The sequence below is a fragment of the Mesocricetus auratus genome, unplaced genomic scaffold, assembly GCF_017639785.1.
Source record: "Mesocricetus auratus isolate SY011 unplaced genomic scaffold, BCM_Maur_2.0 Super-Scaffold_100008, whole genome shotgun sequence".
In the NCBI taxonomy this organism is placed as follows: Eukaryota; Metazoa; Chordata; class Mammalia; order Rodentia; family Cricetidae; genus Mesocricetus; species Mesocricetus auratus.
Window position 1 is genome coordinate 41,942,659 of NW_024429192.1, and position 22,486 is coordinate 41,965,144.

The 22,486-nt window shown below is 39.9% G+C and overlaps 1 protein-coding gene and 2 long non-coding RNA genes across 9 annotated transcripts in view; 2 read left to right on the plus strand and 1 right to left on the minus strand.

The window, feature by feature from the left end:
• The first annotated feature begins 796 nt into the window (after positions 1-796).
• Ccdc54 (coiled-coil domain containing 54) lies at positions 797-2,080 on the plus strand. Its single transcript, XM_005074788.2, has one exon. The coding sequence runs from the start codon at positions 1,046-1,048 to the stop codon at positions 2,021-2,023; it is 978 nt and encodes a 325-aa protein (XP_005074845.1). The 5' UTR covers positions 797-1,045; the 3' UTR covers positions 2,024-2,080.
• Positions 2,081-6,845: 4,765 nt separating this feature from the next.
• LOC121141934 overlaps positions 6,846-22,486 on the plus strand; it is a 39,031-nt gene continuing 23,390 nt past the window's right edge. Inside the window, exon 1 of the long non-coding RNA XR_005878910.1 lies at positions 6,846-6,945. This is a non-coding gene — a long non-coding RNA (uncharacterized LOC121141934). The remainder of the gene's footprint in view (positions 6,946-22,486) is intronic.
• The window catches only part of LOC110341769, a 45,988-nt gene continuing 36,122 nt past the window's right edge, over positions 12,621-22,486 (minus strand). For all 7 annotated transcript variants that reach the window (XR_005878905.1, XR_005878903.1, XR_005878906.1 and 4 more), the window contains one exon: positions 12,621-12,942. This is a non-coding gene — a long non-coding RNA (uncharacterized LOC110341769). The remainder of the gene's footprint in view (positions 12,943-22,486) is intronic.

The following is a 22,486-nucleotide window of genomic DNA, read 5'->3' on the forward strand; positions in this document are numbered from 1 at the left end:
CTGTCAATCTGGGAATTTTATTTAATTAATAATTAAATAATTTTGGCTCATTTTGTGGGTTTGTTTGTTTAGTCCCAGCTATACTGGAACATGATATATAGATTCATTTTGGTTCATTTTTGTGTGTGTGGGGGGGTGTTGTTTGTTTAGTCCCGGCTGTCTTGGAACATGATATGTAGATTGTAGGCTTGCCACAAACTCACAGAGATCCTCCTGTCTCTGCCTTCTGAATGTATGTCTGGCCTTTAGGCAATCTGAACATTTACACATATGTAAAGCAATATGTACATTCTTTCCTGTAGAATTAGGGATTAGGAGGCAGGGCAATTGTTTAGAATTCTCAGAGGCCTGGGTTTGATTCCTAGTACTACAGAAATTAGGTAGGTGCTACCAGTGTGACTAACACTTGGTAGGTGGTGGCAGGAAGATCAGATGTTCAAGTCTTTCTCAGCTACATAGTATGAAACCAGACTGGGACACGTGAGACCCTGCCTTAAAAATAAAAAAAGTGATTATTTCTATAAAACATATGTAATTTGTGTTACATGTAATAAGCCTTTAAACTAAGATTTTAAGACTTTATTGATTTATAATATGGAATACAAATTAGTATAACTCACATAAGCAAAAGCTTTGTAGTCCTCTATCATTTTTCACAAGTGAAAAAAAAATTCCATTCTGTGACAAAAATGTTGATACCTCCTGCTGTGGTGCACTTATCTATATTCTAGGCCAGTGGTCACACTTATCTGTGTTCTAGGCCAGTGGCCATTGTGACATCAGCATCAGATGAGGACCACAGGAAGGATCACGCTGTGGACTGTTAGTTCACAAAGCTCTGCAGTTAGGCTGCTGTGGAAGACCACTTAACTCTGCCTGTTGCTGCCTTTGATGTTTTCCATGGGATATTCAATGATGTGACCAGGAAAGAACCCATCAAATAGGAAGAGAAAGGCCATCTCACAGAAAAAAAAAAAAAGATCATTTCTTCCCTTGATTCCTGTCATGCTTCCCATCGCTTCCTGTCTTGTATCTCAGTGAAAAAATGTACCGATTTCACACCAAAAGAGTAAAGGCTGCTGCTGAACATGTGTTGACTTCAAATCTCTACAAGATCAGACGATCTCTTAAAAATGTTTACCAGAAATGTAAGACCCAGTGCTCGTACTCAACTAGCTACCCAGCTACGGATTCTTACGACTGTGACCAAGATACTCTCAGTTTGAATGAAGAAATGAATCTAACAACAATGCTCCAAGACATTAAAGGGGGACAAACGGAACTCCTCAGCCAAATGACTGACATTGTCAGTGCAATATCACATATCCAGGAAAAGACTGACCATTATCAGAAGCAGATGGAAGTCCTAGAAACCAGAATAAATATTAGCGAAGACAGACAAATTGTAGCCACCAAAGATATCCTCTCTATGAGAGAAGAAATCAGCACTCTGAAGAAGAAGGTGATGGAGCTGGAAAGCCAGAATTCTCACTCCAGCATACGCTGCCTAGAGGTTCTGGAGGGACAAAGGGGTAAAGAAATTGTACAACTTATCCATAAGCTCCTGCAACCAGACATTCCAAAGGACACAGACACTGAAAGCTCTTCAGCAGAATCAGGAAGGGTACCTAGTCAAACGCAACCCACTGGTCAGATTAAAGAAAAAACAATGTCTCCTCAAATTAAGACTCTGAAGAAAAATAACAACTTCCAGAATTCATCCATGAGTTGCAAAAAGGTAAGGTCAAATATTTATATTTACCCTGACTTCAGTACATGGATCAAACTCACTTTTGTTCATGGAGGAAAATGGAGGTTTTTCCTCAGTGCTACCAAGTTAGAGGAATTCGTCCAGTGGCTTCTGTCTAGGCCAACCATCCTTCCTGAGGAACCACAAATCATATCCCAGAGAGAACGTGCTGTCGCTGGACCCATTGAGAACTTGACCACAATCTGTCTCTCTCTTTTCAACTATCTTTACTGCCTTTTTGGTTCCTCAAAACAGGAAATAACTCGTCTTTAGAGTCATTTTCTGCTTGGCTCAGTATAAAATAAATGTAGCCGATTGGCTTCAAATAGTCATATGTGTTTTTGCTGTCTGTGAATTCTAGTTTGCTGGATGTGTGTGTGTGCCCACCGTCACAAAGTTCCTACACAACTACTGTTAAATGGTATCATCTCACTGAACTATAGTGATCCATTTTCCACCAGCGTTCTTGTCCTCTCCAATGTAGTTCATGAAGACTCGTCTTGTGTCAGCTTCCATAATAATTAGAAGCCAGAATGAAAGGATCAAAGAAAATGTGAAACACTCAGGGGCTTCCACGTCAGTACTAGAGGCTTTTGGCTGATAAAATGTGTCATGTAAGACAAAAATTTGAACAATATAAAGGAAAAAATAGACTCATTGTTAAAACCACTAAAACTAAAGTTATATTGGGGCTGGAAAGATGATCAGACATTAAAAATATTTGCTTTTCTTACAGAAGACCTGGGTCTGGTTCGCAACACATAAGTCAGGCTGCTCACAATCACTTGTGACTCCAGTTCCAGGAGACCTGATGCCCACTTCTGGCCCCCATGAGCATCTTTGTGTACATGGTATAAATACATAAACACAGGCACACATATACACATTTTTTAAATCGTTAAAAATATGTATAAATAAGCCGGGAGGTGGTGGCGCACGCCTTTAATCCCAGCACTCGGGAGGCAGAGGCAGGCGGATCTCTGTGAGTTCGAGGCCGGGCTGGACGGATAGCCTCCGAAACAATACAGAGAAACCCTGTCTCGTAAAAACCAAAAAAAAATATGTATAAATAAAAGACCAAGTTATTACAAGGAAAATATTAGTTAACAATGGGACTTTTCCTTTAAACTTCAGCTTCAACTCTGTCAGTTAGATATGAAAGGAAAGGCTAACTACAGTTTAGCCATTTTTTTTACATTTTCTTGGAAGGAGATAAATACTATGTCCTGCCTATTTGCTACAGAGGAAAAGGTAAAAACTGAAGAGATGTCTGTGAACTAAATAAGCCTCATTGCTATTACACTACAGGCTTTTACCTGGCAAGGTATGTATCCAAATGAGATGTTATTTGAAGGCAAGCTTTGTTTTTAGATGCCATAGATATGTAGGACTATAATGTCATTTTTCTTAATATCAGAACAGTTTAAAAATGCCCCCTCACTTCTTAACCCAGTGAATGAATTGTCTTCCCTGTTGTGAGCATGTTATTAAACTGAAAATATTCTCTGTATGTGTACTAATTTTAATGACCCCCAGTTACCAATTTGAAAATGAAGAACAAGGATAGCAAAAACTAGAAGAGTTAAATGGTCTACACAATTTAGTCTGGGAGTAATTAGGCACCATTTTTTCATTTGTGAATCAAATCCATTTTATCCTCCTTTACAAATTTATAGATATGTATGTACACAATGGCCTTCAGTACATTGCTTTTAAAAATATGCCCATGTGCAATACACTTAATAAGATCTACTTAAGTATATCTTAAGTGTGTCCACTTTAGCAAAATTTCTGTGTACTGTTAACCAACAACAACAAAAAAAAATGTGTGCAAGGAGCAGCCAGATCCCTAATTAGGCACATTGGTATCCAGACTGAAGAAGATGGCCATGGCATGGACAAATGACAACATAAATGTCTTCTACAAAAGAAAAGAGTGACCAAGCATGTTTGGAAGTGCGGTGTGTCAGAGCACGGGCCTTTTTCCACTGGCACATCTCAGACAGCTGAAGATTTTGCAAGAGATTGCTTGCTGTGGAGGAAAAAAATATATGTGTGAGGAATCACAGGATGTATGTTGTGAACCTAACTTCTAAATCTTTGAAGTTCTATTACTTAATTGCAATTAGGTTTGCTCTGCCTTTTGTAAAATGGGAATTAAATTAATCTGATAGATTTTTCCCCCTGAAACAGGAGATCATGAAATACAAGAGAGAGAAATCAAAATACATCCTCCTCACTTTATACACACGGCACTAAGCAGAATGGATAAAGTGTGTACACAAACAACCTTAAGGCTTGACAGATGGGGGTGGGCAGCTGAGGGCAATCGGAGAAGGACTTCCAGCATCGGAGGAAAGAGAGCACTGAGGAGGCTTGTAAGGCAGGGAGAAGAGGGCGATGAAGCAGACAGAAGGACAAGCCAACAGTCACCAGAGTGAGTGGGAACGTGGGAAATATAAGGCAGCAAGCTTTGCATATACATAAAGTACAGACCTTTCCTGGAGCTCATTCTCTCTTCAGTGACTTTCTCACAGCGCTTGCTTTAACCTGTGTCTTACCTGCACACAAATGCTGGATGTAGTGCCCAGTCGTGTAATCATAGCATTTAGGAAGCTGAGGCAGGGGGATCACAAGCTTACTCAACAAAGTCTAGATGAAATAGGCCTTTCTAAGGAAAAAGGAAGAGGAGGGTAGACAGATCTGAGGTGACCGCACGATTTTCTCAAGGCTTCAGGAGATGATTCTGTTCATCCTGGTAAATGAAGTGTTTCTCAACCCTTCGTGGGGGGAGAGGAGGCATCACATGTCAAACATCCTACATGTCAGATATTTACATTACGATTTATAACAGCAGCAAAATTACAGTTATGAAGTAGCAATGAAATAATTTTGTGGTTGGTGGTTACCACAGCACGAGGAACTGTATTCAAAGGTCACAACCTTGGCAAAGCTGAGAACCACTGCTCTAAGGAAAAGGGGGATTTTGCTTTCTGACGAGATTGCACGTGATTTGCTAAGGTTATAACAAAGCTCATGTGAGCATGAGAGCAAATAATGTTTTGGGGGGTCTGAACTCACAAGCCTCTTCACACGCTCACTTCCATTCTTCGTAGCTCAGAGAAAAAGTCGGTCTTGTCTCCATTCCTCCTCCAGTAACCCTCAGTGTCTTATCAGTCACTTCCCTTACTTTTTTTCTTACATGGTATTTTACTTTGTGTGTGGGTATGTACATGACACAGAGCATCTATGCCACTCGAATGAAGGCCAGAGGACAGCTGTGAGAGCTCGTTCTCTACTTCTGTCACTTAGGTTCTGGATCATTGCTCTTGTAGGTCCTTCTTGGTTTTATCCGCTGATTCCTCCAGTCCCAAATATTCCTCTAAAATATGGATGATGAGACAGCTTAAATGAAAGAACTCACCATCCAGAATCTCTTGAGACCCTCTGAGCTCTTGACTGAAGTGAACACATAACTTCATTGAATCACTATGAAAAAAAGCAAGCTATAAATATAATTAGTATAAGTATACATAAATATGCATACTCAGATATGAAGCCCAATGTGCTTTCATCAAAATGTCTCCAGACCCTTGTTGCTGTAAATTAAGCACATTTGTTGGGGATGCAGCCCGTGATGGGGTAAAGAATGAGGGACTTGAGAGAACAGGCTTTAGAACCGTTGCTCACTGAGTGGATAAGCAGAACTGGCCACTGTGCCCACAGTTTTGTGTGTGTGGTGGTGATGCCTGTGACTATATGATTATGGCAATTTCCTGTAAGGCTGGCATTCTTCAGTTTTCTCAATTCTAAATTAAGAGCAATTTGTGTCTTGTGATTGTTGCGTTAATTGAGTAGGATCACATGTTCTGTGTGCCCATAAGTGCCTGATTTAGCAGATATTCAATAAAGGGTAGTCATTTCCTTCCCTCTTAACTAGATGGAAGGGTGTTAACAAGGGGCATGAAGGTGAATGGGAAAGGGGCCTCGCCTCAAAGAACTCCCTCCAGGACTCTGCCTCCTTTTATCAGCCATAGAAGACTCTAGACAAATAATAAACAAAGTGACAGGCTAAATACAAAAGCTTCAAAATGATTCTTGACTGCCTTATCCAAAGATAGTGTGATAAGAATAAGACAGGGTGTGAATCTCCCCTCCTAATCTGGGCACCCAACCAATATTCCATCATCTGCAACAGCCATTCGCCAACCTTTAATTGCACTCTATATAAATAAGCAACAAAGGAAAGGATTTGGAAGGAAGGAAGACTGAGTTTTATATAAATAACTTAGTTCAGTTAGGAATATTTACTTCGATAGGCGTATTCACCAAGAGCACTCTGTTTATTTAAAACAAGATGTGTCACCTTTTATTGAAATCTGACACTGTGCCAGGAGCCAGCAGAGCTAGGTGTGAAAAGACAGAGATAAGACGACAGTCTTATTCTGAAGAAACATACTTTTAAATGGTGTTCTTTCTACCTGCCAATTATGTTGGCCTGCTGCTTAGATTTAGACTGAAAACAATTCACTAACCTCCTGCAAAATTTGATGTTTTTCATGGAGTACAACTTGAGTTCCTGTTAGGGGGAAAAAACAGGGTGATTCCTCAAAACAATAGCTTAAGCTTCTTATTTTATGTTTCTCCAAAAACTTAAATGGTGACCAACATATTAATCAGTTGTAAGGTTTATAACTCGGAAGGTACATCATGAGTATATATTAGTTGAACTTTTGCTATGTTGTAAAAATAGCAATAAAGTGCCTGAGATAATGATATTAATGAAATGGCAAAGATAAGCCTTTGTGTAGTTTTATGTTAACATATATTCACAAAAACAACTATAAGAGCGGCAGTCCTGACCACTGAGTCGGGACTCCCACCCACTTTACAGTGCATCTGATGATGGAGTTTAAAAGTTCACAGGTTGTAGGCATTAGTAGATGACTTGGGAGGAAAGGAACAAATGACAAGAACTAAATTTGAGCTAGGGTAGGAACTCTAGAATTAAGAATCTGAAGTGGGAGAACTCTTGGGTGAGGAAGGAGACAAGGGTTTCTTTGGCAACTGGGAATGTCTAGAGAATAAGGGTTGAGGTGGAACTAAGTGCCCCACCGTGTGAAAGGACCAAAGTCCTGAAACACTGTAAGGTCTGGTGGTGCATGCCTGTATTAACCGACACTCCAGAAGTAGAGGTAAGAGGACAAGGATTTCCAAACTGCCCTTAGCCATTTAGCAGGTTTAAGGCCAGACTTAGCTACATGAGACCTGTCTCAAAAAAAACCAAAACACAAATGTTTAAAAATTGTGAAAAGTAGGGAATATGCTTATAAGGCACATAATATAGGGTGTGTGTGTGTGTGTGAGCGTGCGCGAGCGTGGGTGTGTATAGTATGCATTTGTGTGTGTGAGCAATGTAGAAGGCAGAGGACAGTATTGTCATTCCTCAGGAGCTGTCTGCCTTTCAGACAGGGCCTCTCACCAGCTTACCAACCTGCCTGGTGGATGAGTTTCAGGAATCTGCCTACCAGTTCCCATCTTCCCAGTACTGGGATTCCAAGCATTGGCCACCACCCCTGGGATTTGTTGTTTTGAATTTTTTGTTTTGTTTGTTGTTTTGGTTTGGTTGGGTTTTTTTCTTCTGTCTTGGGTGGGTGGTTGGTTGGTGTTTCTTTTGAAATGTTGGTTTTAAGGATTGGAGTCAGTCCTCATGCTTGCAAGGTCAGGTACTTTACCAAGAAATTTCTCCCCAGTCCCCAAATTCGAGGTTTTGCTCTCTCGTTTATTCTTTGAAATTAAATCTTGTGTTAGTAATATTTCTGTTGCTGTGACAAAACATCTATGACAATCAGCTTATAAGGAATGGGTTGGGCTAGTGAGATGCCTCGTCAGGTAAAGCACTGGACACCAAGTCTGACAACCTAGGTTTGATACCTGGGACACACATGGTAGAAGGAAAGAACCAACTCTTCTAGCTTGGCTCCAAGTCTAGCCTATATGAGTGAAACGTGGCATAAAAATACTTCTAAATTAAAAGTTTTAAAGAGAGAAGCAGAGGTTCATTTGAGCTGATAATTTAAGAGGTTCCAGTCCACATTACTTGGCCTTATTACTTCTGGGTCTATGCTAGTATACCTGGCAGAGGGTGGCTATGAATAGAACTACTCAATGACAGCCAAGAAGCAATTGGAAAGGATGAGGTGCCAACATTCCCTTCAGGGCAACATCCCTCCAATGACCTGCTTGTTTCTATTAGACTCTACCCCTTAAAATTTACCTCCACACAACTTTGGGAGCCATATATGAGCCAAACTAAAACATACTTATTTGGGAAATGCCTGTTTTTTGAGGAATATGAAACCCTTACATCTTTATGAGCTTGTTGGGATGTTAGTGGCAGGATTTGGGACCATAAAACATGTAGCTGTGGTCTGCTGCTCTTCTGGGGCTCTCCTGTCATTTTATGCTGTTTATTCTTTATTCTTTCCCCTCTTCCACTCCATGCTTTCACCGGGGTGTTTAAGCAATGATGTAAGATAATGAAATGCATCCTAGCATGACACAGGGATGGAATGAGAGAGAAGACAAGAAGACAAAAGAAAACTACCAATAGAACTGAGGAACAAGGAGGAGGTTGCGGCTCAGGTGCAATCCTTTATGTACTTTTCTAATTTGCTTTCTATTCCTGGGATAAACATAATCAAAAGCAACTCAGGAAAGATTACAGGTAACTCATATTACAGGTAACAGTCCACGGTGGAGGAAAGTTCAAGGCAGAAAATTGAATCAGAACCTAGGAGAAACACAGCTTACTGGCTTGTTCCCTCTGACTTGCCCAACTATGTTTCCCACAGTGGGCTGGGCCCTCCTACATCAATTAAAAATTAAGTAAATGCCTCACAGACATGTTCATAGGCCAGTGTGATCTGAACAATTCTTCAGCTGAGGCTCCATTTTTCCCAAGTGACTATATCTGTGTCACATTGACAATTGAAGCTATGACACACATTGTAGTTATTTGAATAAGAATGGCCTCATAGGCTTATATATTTGAATACTTAGTCACCAGAGAGTGACACTATTTGAAAGGATTAGAAGGATTAGGAGGTGTGGTCTTGGAGAAAGTGTGTCACTGAGGGTGGGATTTGAGGTTCCAAAAGCCCATGCTAGGTCCAGTTTCTCTGTCTCTCATCTCTTCTCCTCTCCTCCTATCTCTCTCTCTGCCTGAAGCTAAAGTTATTGCTCTCAGCTAATGTTCCAGCATTGTGCGTGCCACCATACTCCCTGTCAATAATGATAATAGATTAAACCTCTGAAATTATAAGCTATCCTCAATCAATGCTTTCTTTTATAAGAGTTGCCCTGGTCAGAGTGTCTCCTCACAGCACTATAACAGTGACTAAGACATACACTAAAGACATTTCTACCAAGTAGAGGTACTAAGGGTAAATAGCTTTAAAATTACTATTGACAGCAGGACCATAAGCATACTCCACATGCTATGAAAAATACCAAACAAACAAACAGAAAACAAAATGCCTTCTCAGGCAATTTAGTGAAATATTTGGTCATCCTTTTCCCTCTGTGAGTTAAATTTTAGCCCCGAGGGATAGTCCAAGCTTCTAAGAACAGCTTCCAATAGAACTCTCCAATCTTTTTCTTTAGTGAAGGCTTCTACCTATTTTTAGATGCTCCCTTTCTTCCCTGCTGTTATCTAGGATAGGAAAAGAAATACATAAAAATGTGGCCAGGTAATAGCCTGATTCCAATGATGTATTCTTTCCATTAATTGTTGCAGAAGAATATTCTCAAAGGCCAATATTCTGAAGAAGGCTGGGACACATCTTTCAGATATCAGAACATCGAAGTGGGGTGCCAGTCTCACTAAGAACGACCCTCAGTCAACTTATATTTTCCAAATACAAAGACAATAATTGCTTGATTTGCAGGCTGTAATTGGATCAGAGCCATCAGTGACATGGTTATTTGTTGTTAGAGCAATATTCATGCAATGGTGCCTATGACAGCCCAATTAGAGGTGCACCACTGGTGACCCGGCTGGCGTTTTCAATATGTTATCTCAGAGGTATGATCAGAAGACAAATTGGAGCCGACTTAATGAAGTTTCTGATCAGAGGCTTCTCTGAAGACAAAGAGTTATTGGAGGAGACAAAGAGAAGCTTGTAGCTAGTGAGTTTATGTACACGGTCAGAAAACAATAGGAAAATCAATGAAATTTACTGAATTCACTCACAAGTGGTTTTCATCACAACAGAAGTGTTCTTTCCCAACAGCAGGATCCCCAAACTTAGATTGGCAATGAAAACAAGCCCGAAAATCACTTAGTTTTGTGATATTCAAGTGTAGGATTGGGAGACAGAGAGGGGATTCCCAAACTCAGGTTTTGAAACGTGTCCTGGTGGCCTTTTGCAAGAGATTACTCTTCCAAGCATCGTGGCTTCATCCTTTGCATTTGAGAATTATGACAATACGAAGCCAGAGACTACTTATTATAAAGACTAAGAACAGGCACTTAAATACTGGTAAGCTTGAGTGAATGGAGGCTATGTTACCTATCAGGTGTATGATCTTGCTAGGTTTCTACTTTGAGCTAATATTTTTGTCTCTGAATGAGAGATGATAAGAGACAGGAATTCAGGATTGAAGAAAAATACTTAGCTTGGCACCTAACAAATATCATTGCTGCTGCTGCTAATACTGTTGAACAGACTGGGTACCAGCTTTATGTTCAATAAATTGAGGCAGAAAAGAGACTGAGAACCAAAACACTGGCCCACCTCATTGCAAAGGAACTGGAGACTGAGAGGCAGAACTGACTCGCCTAACATTACTTGGGGTTGTAGAGTTTGGATGGTTGTCTGGGCTCCAGGTGTTAGGTCATGCCCTCCAGACTTCACCAAAGCCTTGAATTCTGACCATTAAAGGACTGGCCATGTGTAGGAGGAAATGCACTGATGTAGCAGCCAGATACATTAAACTGTACCTCACACCCTCTGACTGGTTGGTACCTTTAATAATGAGGGATCTGCCGTGACTACTATCCCTACAAACCTCTCCCTCAAGACAAACAGTTGATGTTCCACTATGTGAAACTCTGACCTTTATTGCTCCAGAATGTCCATGTTTGTCTTCTATTTACTGAATTTTTGATCAGATGCTGCGGCAATATAGCACTTATGTATACAAGCACTTATATATATTGGAGACAAGGTATGTGCATGTACATACAGGATATCAAATATATAGATATGTATCTCATACAGTTATACTAGAGATTTATAAACATTTTATTTCTTTATCTTCTGTCAGTGATGAGTTTTTAGCCACTACAAATCTAGGCAAAAAGCTAGTAATAATAAGGTCCTTCCACACAGAACCTCAAGTGATATTTCTGAATGTTGTTGTTGTTGTTTTGCTTTGTTTTGTTTTTAAGTTGAGAAACTGTGATTAATGTTTAAGTTGCTTACATGATTTTTAAGGGAAAATGATAATTCACTGCATAACCTGTCATATAGGGGAAACACAGGGTTTGACAAGCAGCTTTTATTAATTGACTTAAAATAAAATTTAGTGAGGCACCTAGCCTGTCTTACTTCTTTAAAGCACAGGGTATTTCTCTTTCCCCATCAGTTTGCCTAGGTTTTGACATGTGTTACAAATGTCTATTGGTGGGTTTCTCTTCTCATTGCCTCTTTCTCCTTCTGTTTCCATGTCTTTTCTCACTTCCTTTAAAGCGATTTTTCTGAAAATGACAGCCCATGTGGTCACACGTGTAGATGTTTGCCAGCCAAGGTTATATCTGAATATTCTTTTGCATACATTTTGTACCCATAAATCTACCTGCCCTTTTCTTCCTGTCCCTTCAGTTATCTCTGACTTCCTCCTCGGATTTCCTGTTTCCTGTTCATCCCCATCCCCTTCTTTTCAGGGGCTAATTTCTCTTTCCCATTTAAATCAACCCCACACTTCACCTTTCATTTATCCTCTGTGTATGGCTGCCTAAATATATACATTGGGTCTATTCTGATTAACTCCAGTGTGGTCCACTTGGATAGGACTCAAATACATACTCTTTCTTCCTTGGGTTGGGGGTTAGCATTTTGCCTCTCATGCTTTTTTTTCTTCATTCCTTTCATTTTCCCATTCATAAATAGAATAAATTCCAAAAGTAGAATTTATTTTGTGCAATAAAAATCACTGAAGTTTCCTTAGTCTGAATTTCAAAAGCAAGTGAGTAGAGCTAGCTATAATTTAGTGAGGAGAATAACCTTCGCTATAGATGTTTTCACTTACTGTATTTTTTCTCATCACCTCTCAATTGAAGAAAGAATTGTCCACACTGAGAAAATATATCAAAAGCAATCTTAATCTAACTTCTTTTTATTTGTTCTAATATTTTGGTCCCTTTGTGGTTTCAAACAAATTAACTTTCAAATTTTTCTGAGGAAAGATAGAAGAGCCTTTTTGGTGGTTTTGTAGTTCACTGAAAATGACTTTTAGAATGAGAATGTTTTATAGAAACACTGATTATAACTCTGTCATCTGCAACAATGAAGTGCGAGAAAGTAAAAAAAAAACTGTTGAATAATTATCCAAAAAATTCAGATTTGGTTAAATTACTAAATCTGAGATAAGATAGCTTGCTTAGCTCCACATCGCACTTGATTTAAAACAAAAAACGAAGTTTTGAATATTCACATTTGTAAAATTAATTTCAACATACTTATAACTTTGGGAATAGTGCATGACTAAGCACACTAAAGAAGACTGAACAAAAACTGTAGAGATTCAATTCACTGTGACTCATCTGAATGAGGCAAAGCACTAGGTAGGTTCATTCTCTGTCACTTTATTAAAAACAAGCTCTGCTCAGAGACAAATGGAATTTTTAATCAGGAATGAAATTTCCGAAAGCATTCAGATCCCTCAATAACTGCAAGTACAAAATATCCTTTAAGGACAAGAAAGTCGTTCATGGGAGTGACAAGCTGGGCTGCTCCTGATACTACTGTCACCAGGGTGTCCTGCAGTTGGATAAGGGCTTCTGTTGACAAAGCTTTAAAACATATTTCCACCCCCAATTCTTCTATTGTGTAAGTTTCTTGTAAACAGGTCTTCCTTTCAGGGACAGACATTGGAAAGGCATGAACAGGGTGTGTTCTCCTCTGAGCCTGTGAAAAGTAACCATTTTAATAAGCCAAGTCAGTCCTAATACCCATGAAACAAAATTGATCATTCCTATTTCTGTCATCTTGGTTTTATCTCACTATAGACTCTTTTTTAATTGGTTTAATGTTTAGTTGAATTATGATTGTATCTTTTATTTGGTAATGTTTTGATGTATACTCAAGGTTGAATAGCTGGATCAAGCTAATCCACATATTCACCACTGCGATTTCTTACCATATTTTGAAATGTACTCTCTCCATTGCTTTGGATCTCAATGTTCTAGTGGTAATTCTATCTTTTAGAGCATTCAGCTGTTTTCCACAATGACTTTGCAGATCTACATTCATACTAATAGTGTGCAAATTTACCTTGTCCCCGCATCCTTGCTGACACTTGTCTTTGTGACCGTATCCATTCTAACTGGTGTGAGCAGAAATTTCAATGAGTTTTTCCATATGCTTCTTAGCCTTTTGTATACCTGATTTTGAGAAATGCATGAAAGACCTTTGCCCATTTTTTAATTTGTGGTCTTAGTGTTGATTTCCTCACTTTCATATTACCCCTTTATTAGTTGTATGTTTTGGAAATACAGAATGGAAGGCAAAGTCATTCCATTAAGTGTTTTCTTTTCTCACCACGTTCTTACACTTCATTTTGGCCATTATGTTGGTTACCACTGGCACTGTGCTATCTATGTTAAGTTCTTAATAATGTGTTAGTGGATAAAGCAGGAAAGGTAAGTCCAGAGATCATATGAGACCACAGAGAGACAGTTTCCTTGCAGCTTTCACGTTACTTTATCTTCAGATGCCATCCTGGTATTTCCTATCTATTTCTGCATGATAACTTCTGGCAATTCTGCCTAAGGCCCTGGCCATGGCTTCCATTGCTTCTACTCTATGGTTCAATGAACTCAGTCCCTCTAAGCACTTCTGTCCCTTTACCATGCCTCCTTTCCCTGCTATTGTTGAGTAATAGTCTCAGTTGCACTACACAAAGGTGGTTTCTTGTACTCTTCTACCAATCTCCAGTTACACGCATTCTCTCCTAGACTCCATTCATCTTCACGTCCAAGGCATGAGCAGAGATCTGTTGGGGGAATTCTAGTAATCTTTTTCCTCCTTGGCAAAAAAGAGGCTTATGCATACACATACTTCCCTTGTTTATCTTGTAACATCTATCGGGCTTCTTTGCAAACGTCCTCTCTGCTCAGCCTTCCATGTTTCCTTCCTCATGCCTTGAGCCTGCAGGGAGCTCTTTCTACTTTCTCTTCCAAAGAAATCTCCTCTTCTCTCATATCTTCAAATGCCATCTACAGATGGCCTTCCAATATCCTTTCTTTAGCCTAGACCAGTCTTCTAAGTTGCATATGCACAGTTCCAAATGTTTGCAGTAGCTCTGCATACCATACTTGAATGTGTTTTAAGAATTTTTAATATGGGGTACTCTCAAAAAAATTATTATCTATAGGTAACTTGAACAAAAACTGCCTGTCCTCTATGGTTCCAGCACCCTTCCCCATGTCCCAGCCAGCGTCATTCTAAGCACTTCCTTCTCCTTCAGTACTCCCTTACCTCCCCCACCCCTGCCAAAACAGTTAATCACCAACTCTCCTTGGCCCTGCCTCCTCTTTCTATCCTTTTCCAATTTCAGTCACTCTCATCTCTTGCCTGGACCCTCATAATCTATTTTCTAAAATGTTTTCTCCCTAGACTACCTTTCCTTCAACCTCAGCCCATTTTTCAGATGGCAGTAAAAATAATCATTTTAAATGTTAATCTCATCAAATAATTTTGCTACTTAAGCTATTGGATGGCTTCTCAAGCATGAAGTGTTAAATCTCAAATCCTTCTGTGTGTTTCCTGAGTAAAATAAGGCAAGCTTTGCCTGAGGGTGTTACATATGCTCTGCCAGGAGTGTTGGTCCCTCCACACTGTGCACAGCTAACTTACTCAGTTCTCATTAATTACTACTTCCTAATGGAAATCACTGTTGATTAGCTTATAAATAGTAGGGGGTTCCACTTTACTCTATTACCCTGCGATTTAGGAATGAAATCCCCTTGATACCATCATCTGTAAGGGAGATCTGACTTTATGGGGCAAGATCCATGAGGGTATAATTTGTCTACTGATACATTTCCCAAGAGCAGCAGCCAGGAATAGTATGCACTCAGTAAGATTTGTTGGAAACAACAACTGAGTCTACCCTGGGTGACAAGCCCAATTAGCTTGTTATGTCCATCAATGGATGGGCTGGATACTAAATATAGACCTTGACTGGGATAGGTTCTTTTTTTTTGTTTGTTTTTCCTTCTTTTTTTCTTTTCTTTTCTTTTCTTTTTTATTTTTTTTCGGTTTTTTGGGTTTTTTTTTTTGAGATAGGGCTTCTCTGTATTGCTTTGGAGCCTGTCCTGGAGCTCTCTCTGTAGACCAGGCTGGCTTTGAACTCACAGAGATCCACCTACCTCTGCCTCCCAAGTGCTAGGATTAAAGGGGTGCACCACCAATGCTCGGCTTGTGATAGGTTCTTAATTATGATAATTATTAAATTATAACATATTTATATTTCCACAACAATTTAACTTGAGATTCAATAAATCTCTCAAAAGTAAAAGGAAGTCTGATATTTTCTAAAACTTTCCTTTGAAGAACAAATTTTCTTTTTGGGGGGCATTATGGTTTGGTTTGGGGTTTCTTGAGGGGGAGGTTGCTTTGTTCCAGGCTGGCCCACCTGGAACACACACCCACACTTGAAGTAGTGACAATCAAATAATGTATTCAGACATTGCCAAAAGTCCCCTATGGGAAGGTTGAGATACTCCCCCTGGCTAAGAATCTGGAATAACTGGCTAACTTAATCTTCCTTGAAAAACATGGGTTATTTAGTTGTCATGTACTTTTAAAAAGAAAAATAAGTCAAAATTCAATTATTTCAATAAAATCAGCATTTTGCCCACCAATATTCAAAATATATTAGAATAACATTTATCACTCTTTTGAAGTATTGTCTAAATGGAATGAAATTTTAATTCCAAATTTAGAACTGTGAAATTAAGTAAGAAAAAAGTGGAATTGTGACATCTAAAAAATTTCTCCCCGTATGTTCTCATAGGGGCACTTAAAGGCCAGCCTGAGTCTCCGAGGTCCAATACTAATGCATGTGGGGAGAGAATGATTAACATGCAATGAGAGACTACAGCGGGTGGGGGACCCCTACCAAAGAGGAAGAAGACTGACGGAGATTCAATTCTAAGCATGTTCAAATTCTCAAGAGCTCTGATTTATTGACATAAGACTATTATGGCAGACAGAAGTGAGAGGAGGAAGTAATTAGAGCACATTTTTCAACATCAGTCCTTTTGACATTTTGCACTTGTAATTCTTTGTTTCAGGTGACATTCCTGTGCATTGTGGGGTACTGAGCAACATCCCGGTTCTTTACCTAATAGATGCCAAGGGCAAAGCCACCCACCCACTTTTGAAATAATGACATTTTTGATTGTGACATTGCCAAAGGAAAGGTCCCCTATGGGAAAGTTGAGAGACTGTTCATGGCTAAGGATCACTGAATAAGAGAAAGTCAAAGTCATCTGTTGACTCAAGAAAAGCGCAAAGGGCACAGGTTTTCCGTCATTCGCCTTGCTCAAATACCACTTGGCCCCTAGGGTTTCCTGTCATTGTAAATGGTACCATCACCCTTCCCCAAGTTCCAGACAGAGCCATCCGAAGCACTTCCTTCTCCCTCAGTGTCTCCCTTACCTCCCCCACCCCCGCCAAAATAACCAGTCACTAAATCTACTTAACCCTGCCACCTCTCTCCATCCTTTTCCAATTTAAGTCACCCCCATATCTTGCCTGAACCCACATAATTTATTTCCAGGCAAGTTTTCTCCTTAACCTGTCTTTTCTTGCCTCAAACCCATATTTCACATGGCAATGAAAATAATCATTGTAAATGTAAAACTCATCCAATAATTCCTCTACTTAAATCACTCAGTGGCTTCTCGATATGAACTGCTGAGAATCCTGACTACAAGTGGCAATGTACTGGAGTCAAGTGGGGTGTGCATGCTCTGATGGAGTGGCACCTACTACACCATGCAACAAGACTTAGCATGTTTATTTGGTACAGTACAGGGGCAGGTAGGTGTTGGCTAGTCTCCATAGGTGGTCCCTGGAGGAGCAGTCTTAGATTGTAAACATCTGGGAGGAGGAAGCTACTGTTGCTAGTGTTTCTATACACTGATCACTCACTCACACTAGGATCCTGAGGAAAGCTTCGCCATATCTCTTGAGTTTGGGCCCATAGCAGGAAAACTTTGACAATTTGCTATGGGCCAAAGGCCTTGGTCTTTATCATGTGTGTGTCCATGTCCATAGTACACTTACACTCAGGGCTTGACTTACTCGGGGTTTCCTCTGTTACCTATAAGCACTACACTCTTAGAAGTGGAATCCTAATCACACCTCTGTAAGAAAGAGCAGCAGCCTGGCCTCTGGAACTTCTGGAAAATTCAGCATTCCACCTTGGAAATTCTCAGAAGTGTATAGTACTTCTATTCCTGTATCACATTTAATCCTGCTTAAAACAGGATGTGTCCTGCTTTTTGCAAACTGAGTCCTGCAACTCCATAAAATAAACTGTAATGACTCAGTACAGTTCTCACATGCAGTGTGATCACACACCCGTAGCATGGAAACAGATCGTAATTTCCTCAGCTAAGCACCAGATGAAGAACTTGGCTCCCATGGAGGGGCCATGCTGCATGCGAAATATGTTTGCTTTTGTTTGTGTGTTGTTGAATCTATAAAGTAAAAATATAAGACTGCACTTTAAGTGCAGTGCCAGAGACAAGCACAGGGTACACTGCAGAGTTGGTACAGCGTCAGAAAGATTTTCCTAGAGCAGCAAATGTATGAATTCAGTCTTGAGATATGAAGAGTGAGACGTAAAAACTGTCCTGGACAGTGGAAGAGCAGGCTAAGCAGAAACGCATGTTGGAGACAGAATTTGAGGAAACACGGTGTATTTGCACAGATGGGGTCTGCTCAGTGGGGCTGGATTATCCCCTGAAATGTGAGAAAGGATGATGGGATCATTTGCAAAGCAGAGACAAGATCCTGAAGGAGGAGGAGCTGGGTAATAAGCTCACGATCTGTTGTCTAGGAAGTCCTCAATTCTAAGACACACCATTCATATTTATAAGAGCTCTCAAGAGAATTTAGAAGCACTAATCTAAACACACACACTTTATTAAAAATTATCTGAGACATCACTTGCTCATTAATCAGTCTAAACTTGTTATTTTAATGCCCAAATCAGAATTTGCATCTAAACCTTGTTGACAAATGCAGGAGGCAGAGAGACACCTTTAAGTCACTGTTGGTCACTGGGCAGATATATTTAGATTCCCACCAGCAGCACCTGTGGTCTTGACTGTTTTTAAGATTGATAGTCATTTCAAGCCAAATCAAATAATATTAGGATTTATTCTTCAGGAAATATTAATGGTTCCTGTTTCCTGTTTTGGTTAAACTCGGAGGGATTTTTACTATTTGAGACAAGGTTTCTCTATGTAGCCCAGGCTGGCCTTAAACTCACAAAGATCCATCTGTATTTACCTTCCAAGTGCTAGGATTAAAGGATATCCTGGGTTAACTCAACGGATTTTTTTGTTTGCCTCTCTTTTTCTTTGACTGAATTTATATTATCATAAATCAAATAGCTTCTTTAGCAATTACATAGGCTCTTTTGACAGATTCATATTCCATACCTGAATAAAAATCCTGTATGAATGTAAAGTAACCATAATAATGTCTCCTCATCCTGAAAACTCAGTGGCGCTGAGGATATAGCTCTTTGGTAGAGTCCTGCCATAACATGTGTGAGATCCTGGGTTCAATGTCGAGGGTAGCAAGATAGAAGGCAGGAAGAGGAGGGAGAAGGGAAGGAAGGAAGGAAGGAAGAAAGGAAGGAAGGAAGGAAGGAAGGAAGGAAGGAAGGAAGGAAGGAAGGAAGGAAGGAAGGAAGGAAGGACTGAGGGAAGGGAAGCTGTCTTTTGCCTCCATAGAAGGTGCAAACCTTATGGCTCTGAGGAGAAAGGTTTCCTGGCAGTTGGGAGCCAAGGAATACTCTAAAGTCACACTCTACAACAACCTCATGCAAGAGATTTACTGAGAAAGATACAAGAGGGTGGTTGCCTCTGCTTGGGCAAGAAATGGCAAACAATTGGGCTGGAAGCAGGCTTATCTACAGCTTCTAGGGGGTGGGGTTTTCCAGGGTTGAGATTTCCAATCAGCTCTTTGGCAATCCTTTGAAGGCAGTAGGAGACTCCATATGCTTTGCATCACGTCTTTACATTAGTTAAGAGGATATTCATTTCTCTAACAACTATACCTGCCATACCTTGTATGGGGCTTTATAGAACAGAACACTTGAGTTTCGTTCACATTGTCCCTGTTCAGGAACAACATTCCTGACTAGATATCCGTCTAGTTTGTCATATAGAGGCCATCTCTTCCATGGTGTGTCATTCTGGTTTTCTCTTAACCCTTGCAGAAGCCTACATATAAGGTGTTGCATGAATCCATGAGATTCTAGAAAAGGTTCTCAAGAATGTATTTAGTTATAAAATATGGATAAACACTCACTGATACAGAGCAGTTTAGACACCACCAATGACACAGTTGCCCTCATCCAGATATTCTGCTCAGCGATGAAGAGTACCAGCAGCAAACCACCTGCTCCACCCCGACAACCCATGAGAGCACAAGAGCAAGAGCAGGACAGATCCTATCTCTCAGCTTATATGTTGTCACATAGGCAGACAAAGACCACTCCCTAGAGCTTGCTGCCCCAAAGTTGATTGGCTAAACAGATCAAAATCCCACAACAATAAGGTTGCTATGTAATAGGTCAGGCACTGTCGCACAAACCATCGCCTCTACAGTGCCAACTAGGACTTGTTAGTATGACTACTAAACACCCAGGGAAGTTGAAGACTATTCACTAGCTGTGTGTCTCAGAGGAAGAGGAAACTTTGTGAAGAAACTCTCATGGTGTGAGTCAGAGGGTAGAGTCATTTTACACCGGAGAAGGAATATTAAATTTTGGGTTCTGTAAGTGCCATTCTTTTTTTTAACACCATTAGGGAATTTTTATAATCTTTTTTCTATGAACCACTATCTTCCAAACTATTGTTTTACTTAAAATCTTTTGATTTTAGAAATCAAGAGTGGCTCTTTTTTATGCACTACTGATATAATTTATGTAATCCAATACCATAAGTCCCCCCCTTGAAGCAAATGAATATTTCCAAGTACTTTAAATTGCAAAAATTAAAGCTTATTAATGCTTTCAAATTATTCTCCCTTATTTAACACAATTGGAGCATGGAAGATTGCTTACAAGATATACCCAACAAGTGGTGGCATAGAAGCTGATGAGGGCTACAGCTTGCTCTCATAATCTTCATGATAAGTTAGAGTTTAAACACAGATAGAAAGACTTGGCTCTAAGGACAATATATTCCTGGTCAGTCAAATCTATCCTCTTTGCTTCCTGTCCACCCTAACCTCTGACCTCAAAATGCTCCATGTAGAACTCACAAAGATTTCACACTTTTATTTCCTAGTCTACATGGACTATCATAAAAATAGGACTGCATTTCTGAGAATTTTGGACACTGGGAGTAGAAATTCCAGTACAGTATTTATAGTAGTGACTCCTTCAGGAAAAAGTAAGGATTGGAATTCTATTGATAAAGAATATGCATTAGAAGTTCAATTGGATATGAGAGATAAAAGACCTTAAAGGATGGTTGTCTGATTCCTGAAGTGGGAAATTGGAAAGATGGGGGTGACATTTTTTAAGACATAGGAGAAGAAAGCTGTGGGTGAAGAAATATTATAAGCTCACTTGCATTAAGCATATGCAGTATGCCAAAGAGAATGTGATCTCTGAGCACTTTGATATATGGATCTGGTCCTTAGAACTGGCCTAGAATCATAGGACAGACTTGAATATCATTTGGCTATAAAAAGGTAGTAAATGTTATTAAGCATTCCCTTAAAAAATATGTAAAAGGAGAAAATGGTCGGAGGAAGACAAGTAGCATCAACATTTGAAGAAATGTGCCACAGAAACAAAGAGAGTAAGACTGAGATGAACTGCCCAGAGGGAATACTAATCACCTTCAAGTTGATGTGACATAACACCTCCCAGAAAGAATTTACATGGAGAAAGATTCCTTTCATCACAGGTTCAGAGATATTAGTCCATAACAGTGGAGTGGACATGGTAGAGCAGAGCTGTTCACATCATAGTGGCCAAAAAGCCAAGAAAGAGAGTAATACAGGAAGAAAGTGGAGCAAAAATATGTTCAAAGAACACCCCATACACTATAACTTGCTGCCTCAAATGGAGTCATACTTCCTGATTTTTCCACCTCCCAATAAGGGAGTGATCCATTAATTAATCCAGGACCCTTGTGGCCCAATCATCTCTGGAAACACTGGCACAGACACACCCAGAAGCGCTCTCCACTAATCTCCCAGGTGTTTCTTAATCCAATCAAATTGGCATTAAAATTAGCTATTGCAAAGAGCTGAGGCTATAGAGAAAAGAAGGGTTGACAAATACCATAGAGTTATCAAATAAGATATATACTTGGATTAAAAGAATTGGCAGTTCTGCTGTCATGTCACACACCTATAACACCTCCAGAACTCAGGAGGTGAAGCCAAGAGCATCATTACTTTAAGATCTGCATCATCTAGATATATAGTAAGCTCAAGATCAGGCTGGGCTCAGTAAGACCATGTCCTTTAACAAATAAATAAATAAGCAAGTCAACAATTGTATGGGCTTTGTGTCATTTGCTTTTTGGGAGCTGTACCAGGTCCCCAGACCTTAGGATAGCTGACACTATGATGTAAGTACCATTCAGTCCATAAAACTTAGCCAAAACAAAACAAAGACCTAATACATCAAAGTCCACAGTTCTGGGAAAGTCTCTAAATGTACTAACCTTGCTTTTTAGCTTTTGTCCTTCACCTTTTAGCTAACTGTTCTTGTTAACTGAGGCATGTCACCCCAGTATATGGTTTTTGTGCTTAAAAGCTCACCCTGAGAAAGACTAGGAACTACACAGTCATGAATACCCAACATAGTCTCTGGCTAGTGAGTGAGTAGACTTTCTATTGGCTTAAGTCTGTGTCCCACTAGTCTTCTCTGGTGGAAACTCCACAACAGACTGTTGGAAACCTTGAGTTGCTTTCATTTAGTCTTCCCATTCCCCTCACCTCAAAGACCAACCTTCCACAGATGCCGAAAACTATGAAAGAGGGGAATTATTCACAACAGTGTGGACAGACAGAGGCTGTTTATCAACAAAGGCTTGCTTATGCTTCATACCCCTGCCCAGGAAAAGTCTTATTCTGGGCCACGGGAAATCTTCACCAAATTCCATCTGCAAAGACAAGTAGCATAGTCTGTGGTAGGTAGAGACAGACTGCACATTGTAGGAGCCCTTGGTCACTTGAC

Bases quoted from the DNA above. Each gene is read 5' to 3' on its own strand.
- Ccdc54 (XM_005074788.2), top strand. From the start codon at position 1,046: ATGTACCGATTTCACACCAAAAGAGTAAAGGCTGCTGCTGAACATGTG.